The 7,508-nt window shown below is 60.7% G+C and overlaps 2 protein-coding genes and 1 long non-coding RNA gene across 9 annotated transcripts in view; 1 reads left to right on the top strand and 2 right to left on the bottom strand.

Moving 5' to 3' along the window:
• The first annotated feature begins 429 nt into the window (after window positions 1-429).
• On the top strand, window positions 430-6,541 carry MPG (N-methylpurine DNA glycosylase). The gene is made up of 4 exons (XM_008696689.2): window positions 430-574; window positions 2,100-2,333; window positions 3,172-3,376; window positions 6,097-6,541. The coding sequence occupies exons 2-4, from the start codon at window positions 2,112-2,114 to the stop codon at window positions 6,471-6,473; spliced, it is 804 nt and encodes a 267-aa protein (XP_008694911.1). The 5' UTR covers window positions 430-574; window positions 2,100-2,111; the 3' UTR covers window positions 6,474-6,541.
• LOC121103887 lies at window positions 773-2,093 on the bottom strand. The gene is made up of 2 exons (XR_005836174.1): window positions 1,145-2,093; window positions 773-1,049 (listed from the first exon to the last, which is right to left on the bottom strand). It is a non-coding gene; the product is annotated as an uncharacterized LOC121103887 (long non-coding RNA).
• NPRL3 (NPR3 like, GATOR1 complex subunit) overlaps window positions 4,661-7,508 on the bottom strand; it is a 38,129-nt gene continuing 35,281 nt past the window's right edge. For 6 of the 7 annotated variants that reach the window (XM_040635650.1, XM_040635652.1, XM_040635653.1 and 3 more), the window contains 2 exons: window positions 6,687-7,223; window positions 4,661-5,480 (listed from right to left, as the gene is read on the bottom strand). In XM_040635650.1, coding sequence (XP_040491584.1) covers window positions 7,058-7,223 — 166 coding nt within the window. In that variant the 3' untranslated portion in view covers window positions 4,661-5,480; window positions 6,687-7,057. Of the gene's footprint in view, window positions 5,481-6,483; window positions 7,224-7,508 lie in introns of those variants that run through there. The other variant, XM_040635651.1, reaches the window with a different exon arrangement.

Raw genomic sequence — 7,508 nt, 5'->3', positions numbered from 1 at the left:
GGGGGGGGGGGGCACACGCGCTGAGCGAGCCCCCGGGCAAAGCCAGTCAAGCGCGCGCCGGCCCCTGACGGGAGCTGCAGTCCCCACCGATCGCCCCCCGGCGGGTCGGCCCCGCTCGGAGCTCCGTCTGCTCCTGGAAAAGTCGAGGCCCGACCCGCGGTTGCCAGTGAAGTCTGGGAGCAGCCCCGAGCCCGGGTTCCTGGTTCAGTGCTGTGCACCGAGGCCTCGCTCACACACCTCCTGCCGCGGGGCCAGGCCGCTGCGGAACTGACCTGGGTTGGCCCAGGGGGGGAACTTTCTCACGCTCCCCACGTCAGTGTCAGTGACACCGGATCAGTGCAGTGTCTGTGGTCACTAACCCTGGTTTACCCAGGTGTGCCCTCCACCGGCTGGACCCGCTCGGGCAGGAGACCCTAGTTCTCAGGTTCTGCCTGGAGACATCCTGGGTGGAGCGTGTTTCTTCCTAACGGTCATTCATTGAGGGCTTGCTGCATGCCAGCGACATGCCTACCCGACTTCTCTCACTTTATTCTCAGAACCATCTTGGGCCACAGATGCGGGCTCCTTTCTACAGGTGAGAAAACAGAGGCACAGACACTTGAGGTCATCTTCCCGGGCCCTTTCTTGAGGGAGCCCTCATTTCTAACCAGGGCCACGGGTGCTTAGACGTGCCCAGGTACACGATTTGAGTCAAGGCTCACTTGAATGCAGTAGCAGGGGTCACTCCTGCCACTTAGTCCTGGGGCCAAACCACCACAAAGGCCTGTGAGGCGGGTTGAGATTCTAGGTCTATAATAGGGAAACTGAGGCCTTTCTGAGTCTCAGTCCGTGGACAGTTTTGAGTCCCTCACCACCCAGGGTGGGCCAGGGCTGACCCAGAATGACCCAAGTGCCATGAGGCAGGCAGGGGGCCAGACTCCGGGTGGCAGCGTCCCAGCGTCTGAGCCCATGGCGGGTATTGGCAGATGGGCTGGGCTGCAACGACGGTCACGTCAGCGTCCACTCTCAGTAGACTGGCAGTCTCCTTTCAGTATGGAACGTCAGCACTTCTGTTAAAAATAATGGGTCTGTCACATGCCAAGGAGATGTGGGTACTACTGAAAACTAGCCCTTGTCGAGGGAGTTTCCGGGCCCCGCTGCTCACCTGCTCTTCATGGCGTCCCACTGGTAGAGCAGCTGGTCCCAGAACAGCTGAGGGTGTGTGGTCAGGTTTCTCGGCAGCACGTCGGAGGTGGGGTCTTGTCCCTTGGGAGATCTCGGCTTTGCCCCACCTCCTCCTTATCCTTAGGATGTCCTGGCCGTGAGAGTGAGGATAGCTGGGGACTCAGCAGGGGTCATGCCCTGAGCACTTGGGTTGGAGCAAAGAGGCAGCCCGGTGCCCCCCCAGCTGTGTGTTCAGGCCTTCCTGGCCATTCTGAGGAAGGGTTGGCACGGTGGGGGCCCTACCAACAGCTCAGCCGGGTGGGAGGGAGTGCAGAGAACACAAACATTCCTTCACCAAGCCCCATCAAGGTCATGGCTGTGCTTTTCAGTTCCTGGTTAGGGGGCACCTGGCTGGCTGTGTTGGAAGAGCCTGCGACTCTTGATCTTGGAGTCATGAGTTTGAGCCCCATGTCGGGTGTAGAGATTACTTAAATAAATAAATATAAAAAACCAATTGATTCCTGGTCAGGGTCAGTGCAAAGGGCTGGGTTCCAGAAACAAGAGCAGAAGTTTGTTTGGGGTCCATGTAGTGAGTGGCAGGCAGGGTGCCCGCACTCCTGTCTGAGGCCCCGGTGCCCACTGTCCCTCCTCGGGCCCTGCAGTGCGTTGCCATCACCCTGTGCATCTTCTGCACATGGACGGTGTGTGGATCAGAGTGGCTACTCCGTCCCCGCCACCGACAGCCTGTCCTCACGTGCAGGCACTTCCCAAGGCCGCCTGGGGCCCAGCGTGGGGCTGAGTCCATGGGTACAGCATTCTGTTTGCACCTTCCAACAACCCACAGGGGGCTGCCTCCATTTTACAGACAAGGCAAGCAGTCGAATACGGTCCTTCAACTGCACGGTCTTGACTTCACTCCAAAACCTAGTCAGAGGATTTGTCTGTTCCCCTTACAGCTTTCCCGCAGAATGGGGCAAAAAAAACAGCGACTGTCAGAAGCAGAACAGCCTCAGAGACTGCCAGACAGAGCCCAGACGCTTTCGCCTATGGAGCCCTGCTTGGGGCCGCCTGCAGCCCTGGGACCCCAGCGCAGCATCTACTTTTCAGGCCCAAAAAGCCACTCTGCACAGCTGGGATCTGAGTTTTTCGACCAGCCTGCTGTCCCCCTGGCGCGGGCATTTCTGGGACAGGTATTATCATGTGGCCAAGGAGCAGGCGGAAAGTCTTCAGGCTGAAGAAGACTCCGTTCCCCGACACTCAGCACTCCACAGGCTCTCCCTGGCTCCCCTGTGGGCTGGACTGCTCTCCTAGGTGCTCTGTGGACCCGAGAGCACTCGCCCCTCCAGTGATAGCCCCTGGCAACTACCCCCTGCCCTGTCCTCAGCTGGCCCTTCTGGGCCTCGCCCCTGCCCAGGGTGCTGGCTGAGCCGACTGCGGCCAGCTCATCTCCCTAGCATAGTGCCTGCACTGACCCACTCCTTGTGGAGCTGGCTACACCCAGGGCCGTGGTCCAGGCCAGGGGCACTGCAGGGCAGCTGGTCCTGCTGCTCAGAAAGGCCTTTCAGGGCCAGGTGGGTGGGAGCTAAGTAGGATGGTCCTTTGTGGTCAGTCCAGGTGGAAGGGGCCACACACGCTCTGGGCGTTCTGGGCAGCTGTGTGGGGACAACATTGGGGCCCTGTGCCCTCCATGCTGCCCTACCCCTGGCTAAGCATTTAAGCCCAAGGGAGCTAGGGGAGGAGGGGGCAGGGAGATGGAGGGCCCCACCAAGATTTGAAGTGTGTGAATTCACTAGTCCTGGTTTCCAGCCTGGCCCTGGCAGGAGCTTAACATAACTGCCACCTGTAGACAGGATACTTAGCAGGGCCTGTGTTCCCGGGAGCAGTGAGCAGGACAGAGGGGACAGTAGGGGCCTGGCTGGACTTGGGTGCCCTCCCCCCTGAACTGGGGAGATGAGGCCCAGGCTGTGGGCTGTCACGGTTGAGTGTACCCCCGCCCCTCCCTGCTCTGAGAAAACAGACTGCCCACAGGTCCTGGTCCGACGACTTGATGATGGCACAGAGCTGCGTGGCCGCATTGTGGAGACGGAGGCATACTTGGGGCCAGAGGATGAAGCCGCCCACTCTAGGGGTGGCCGGCAGACCCCCCGCAACCGTGGCATGTTCATGAAGCCCGGAACTCTGTATGTGTATATCATCTACGGCATGTACTTCTGCATGAACGTCTCCAGCCGAGGTGAGCGGTGCTGGGTGCTGCTGCTTGGGGCAACAGGGGGCCACGGGCAGAGTCCCCTCAATCGGCAGCTCGGACATCCCTGGGAGGACCAGGCCGGGGCAGGTGTCGAAGCAAGGAGGTGTCACTGCTAAGCTAGGTTGGGTTTTAGGAACTCTGGCTATGCTCTCAGGGTGGTTATAGGTGCCAGGGGCCCGCACTGGATAGAGGTCAGGTCACTGACCTGAACATGGAGCTGACAGGTTCCACAAGGACACCGATGGTCACAGATCTCAAAGGTGGTGTCTTCTATGACCCAGGGTGGACCTGGGAGGGGCTGGGGAAATGAGGATGGTATGAGTTTGGGTTGAGTTGGGCTCAAGCCAGAGCCTCGCCAGGCGGTCAGCTACGGGGTATGAATCCTTCTCAGCTGGGGATGATTTTGCCACCTGGGGGGAGGCAGTGTCCAAAGACGTGTGGTCATCTCAGCTGGGGATGTGCTACTGGCATCTAGCACGTGGAGGCCAGGCATGATGCGGACTAGCTCACAAGGCACAGAATGCCCCCCACCCCAATCATCTGGCCCCAAATGTCAGTAGTGCCAAGTAGAGAGATGCTGGTCTAGAGCTCCCAGGAGAACCCACACACCCTGTGAGACCTGCTCTGGGGCAGCCTCTGTCCCACTGTGAGCAGGTGGCTGTTTTCCGGAAGGTCTGTGCTCAGAAGGAAGAGCCCACAGCATTGTCCTGCCAGACGCACTGATGAACGGGAACAGGGTTTGCCTGGCCCACTCTGGCTAGCCAGTCCCAGCCTCTTGTGTCTGTTCAGCCTCCCCACTGCCCATCCCAAGAAGAGCAAATGCTTGAGGAGACCAGTAAGAAGCTTGGGGTCTGGTACGCTTTGTGTCACACACATCTGAGTGATTCCAGTGACCTGGGAGTTGTGATTGCACCGAGTAGACAGCTGGACATGTGCAGTGTCAGAGCCACAGGGGCTGAAGGACCTACAGGGGACCCAAGATTGGTCCTGTGCCCAGCACAAAGCAGGTGTCGAGTGAAGCTGAGTGACTGGACATCGGAGGACGGTAGGGACCATCCGTGAGGGTCCTCTTATCGTTCTGGAGAGCTTACTTTGGTTGTCTGGCTTTTCTTTAGCAATAGAACCAACCCTGTCTTGTGTAGTGGGACCGGACTCAGACAAGGAGAGACACTGAGTCTAGTGATGCCCAGGGCTATGGTCAACAGGAAAGGGAGAAGCCTGGCATTTGGTGGGATGGGGGGGGGAGTACATTGGGCAGGGCAGACATTGGAGGTGGCACGTTACTTTATGGACATGTGACCATCCAGGTCAAGGGGGCAGGAAACCGCACGGGTACAGACAGTGAAGGCCAGGGTCATCCAGACAGAGTGAGGGAGAGGGGAGGCCAAGGACATGGTCGTTGCCTGCCTGCTCTCGGGGTGGTGGCGGCATATAAACCACCAGGAGGCAGGTAGTGTAGACAGAGGACTAGTGGGTAAGGATGGGGAGACCTGACAGGAAGAGGTTAGGGGTGGTGTCGTGTTTTCATTGGGATGAGGGACTCAGATGCACTCCAGGATAGGGGTGTGGGGATGGAGGGGCAGGCTGCTCCTTCACCCCATGTGGGACAGTGAGGGACATGCGTGGCACCCACAGGAAGCCCTGAGGCTGGTGGGCTGAGAGGAGCCCAGGAATCACAGAGGCACAGAACTCCCAAGGTTTGGTGTACCCCAAGTATATAACTGGCTGGTTAAGGGGCATCTGGTCACAAAACCCCCAACACTTGCCAGCTGCTGGTTACTTGACAGGGCTTGGCTGCTGTGTCCACTCGGGGCTCCCGGTCTGCCAATGGGGAGACCCTTGTGGCCAAGGTCCAAGGGTGGAAACTGGCCTGGCCAGCTGAGCCTCTCAGAGCCCCTGGGGGTTGGCCCAGTCAGGAAAGCAACCTTGCTGGAGGGTCAGAGTTCTGGCCAGGGCTCAGGGAGTTCAGGCAGATGCATCCTCTTGAGTGAGCCCCTTGGACTGGGGCACCTGGCTGGCTCAGCCGGCAGAGCGTGGGACCCGATCTCAAGGGTTTGGACTTTTGAGTTCCACGTCCAGTGTGGAGACACTAGAAACAAAACAAAACTTAAAGTAACTTGGACTGCTGGTAGAAGCGCCGCGGCTAGAAGGGATCCTGGGGGAGGGGGCTCTGTGTTGGCATCTCCTCCCGCGCAGTTTCTTCCCTGGATCACTGGGCAGACTCACCCAGTATCATGAGCACACTGCTAGCTGCTCTGAGCCAACCTTCCAGCTTCCCCCACACACACCAGTGGATGAGGCAGATGGGCGAGCGTCAGAGGCTCGCCCAGGCCTGAGGCTTCCTGCTTCCTGGTGGGATGACAGTGCTCAGACGACCGGCTCTCTGGGATTTCCTTGGCCAGCCTCACAGGTGCTGCCACTCATCAAACCAGATGAAGCCAGGGAGGCCGGCTACCAGCGCCCACCATGCTTTTTTAAACATAGGTTCTCCCTAGCTAGTGGTCAGGCGTTCGGGCTGCTGGGCGCAGCTCACCTGGTGGCAGGTGCAAGGGTGCAGGACGTGGAGGCGGCAGACGTGTGGATGGTGAGTGCAGGGGTGCTCAGGAAGGCAGCTGCAGCGCCTCCATAGCATTTATGTGCCCTGGGGTCGGGAGGGCAACAGCCTGGGGAGGCTTGGCTTTAAAGGCTGTCCGTCTGTCCCACAGGGGATGGCGCGTGTGTCCTGCTGCGAGCGCTGGAGCCCTTGGGGGGCCTGGAGACCATGCGGCAGCTTCGCAGCACCCTCCGCAAGGGCACCGCGGGCCGAGCCCTCAAGGACCGTGAGCTGTGCAGTGGCCCCTCCAAGCTGTGCCAGGCCCTGGCCATTGACAAGAGCTTCAACCAGCGGGACCTGGCCAAGGACAAGGCTGTGTGGTTGGAGCGCAGCCCCCCGGGGTCCAGTGAGCCAGCCGTGGTGGCAGCAGCCCGAGTGGGCATTGGCCATGCAGGAGAGTGGGCCCAGAAACCCCTCCGCTTTTATGTCCGCGGCAGCCCCTGGGTCAGCGTGGTAGACAGAGCAGCTGAGCAGAACGCACAGGACTGAGCAAGGGTCCGCTCCAACAAGGCTTTTTAACTGCTTAAAAACCAAATAAACGCTTTGTGTCTAGAAAACAGTACTGCTTGTATCTGCGTCACAGCCCCCCTCAGTGGTCTCCCTCCAGGGCAGGACACTGGAGGCCGTGTGTGTGCAGGAGGTTGGACACACTGTCCCTCAGGCCTGTGTGAGGGAGGGTGGGGGACACCAGTGCACACTCACCCCAAAGCTGTGGGTCAGCCCAGGCCCTCGTGCGGCAGGTGTCCAAGGCGGGATGGGCCACGGTGGGGCGGGCCAGGAAAGGCACAGCACTCTCTGGGAGGGCAGTGGTGGAGGGGGCCGGGCTGGGAGGAGGGTCTGAGAGAAACGCATGGCCGGGGTCTGTGTGTGGGAAGCCCGCAGGCCCGAGTCCTGGACGCTCCCTCCAGCTGGGAGCCTCGTCTCAGCTCAGACACTGAGGCTGTTTCAAGGACCAGAGGAGAGTGAGAACATGGAGGGCAGTTGCCCCAAGGCTGCTGCCGGATGGTACTCCGGCCTCACGCCCCCGGCCCATGGCAGTAGCCCGCCTCTGCTTCCTTGTCCTCGGCCTGGCCTCATGGGAGCAGTGCCTGGAAGACGGCGATGACCGGGTCCTCATGGGTGGTCACCACCAGCACGCTGCGGAACTTGTCGAAGAGCGTGAGCAGCTGGGAGCGCCGTGTGTTCTCGTTGTACATGATCTCCTCCAGGTGGTGGCGGCCGCGGAAGTAGTGCAGGAGCCTGGGGGAGGGGAGGGCAGTGTGAGCCCCGGCAGCCTCCGCCCTAGGAGCCACAGGCGGGGATCAGCGCTGAGCTGCCCACAGACCTGAGCAGAGCTGCCAGGGATCTCAGGGCCTCCGCCCCCGGCAGGGGCAGGTGAGTGCTCCGGACCTGCTGCCCACCACGTGCCCTCAGGTGGGTCCACGAGGACACGGCTCTTCAAACCCTGGAGGCCCCGAGCCCGCAGGTCAGCATGCTCAGCACCCTGACGGCGGGGGGGGGGGGGGGGGGGGGGGGGGGGGGGGG

This window comes from Ursus maritimus, unplaced genomic scaffold, assembly GCF_017311325.1.
Source record: "Ursus maritimus isolate PB19 unplaced genomic scaffold, ASM1731132v1 scaffold_2, whole genome shotgun sequence".
NCBI lineage: Eukaryota > Metazoa > Chordata > Mammalia > Carnivora > Ursidae > Ursus > Ursus maritimus.
Note: the sequence above shows the minus strand (reverse complement) of the source record. Positions and strands in the feature narration are given on the sequence as shown.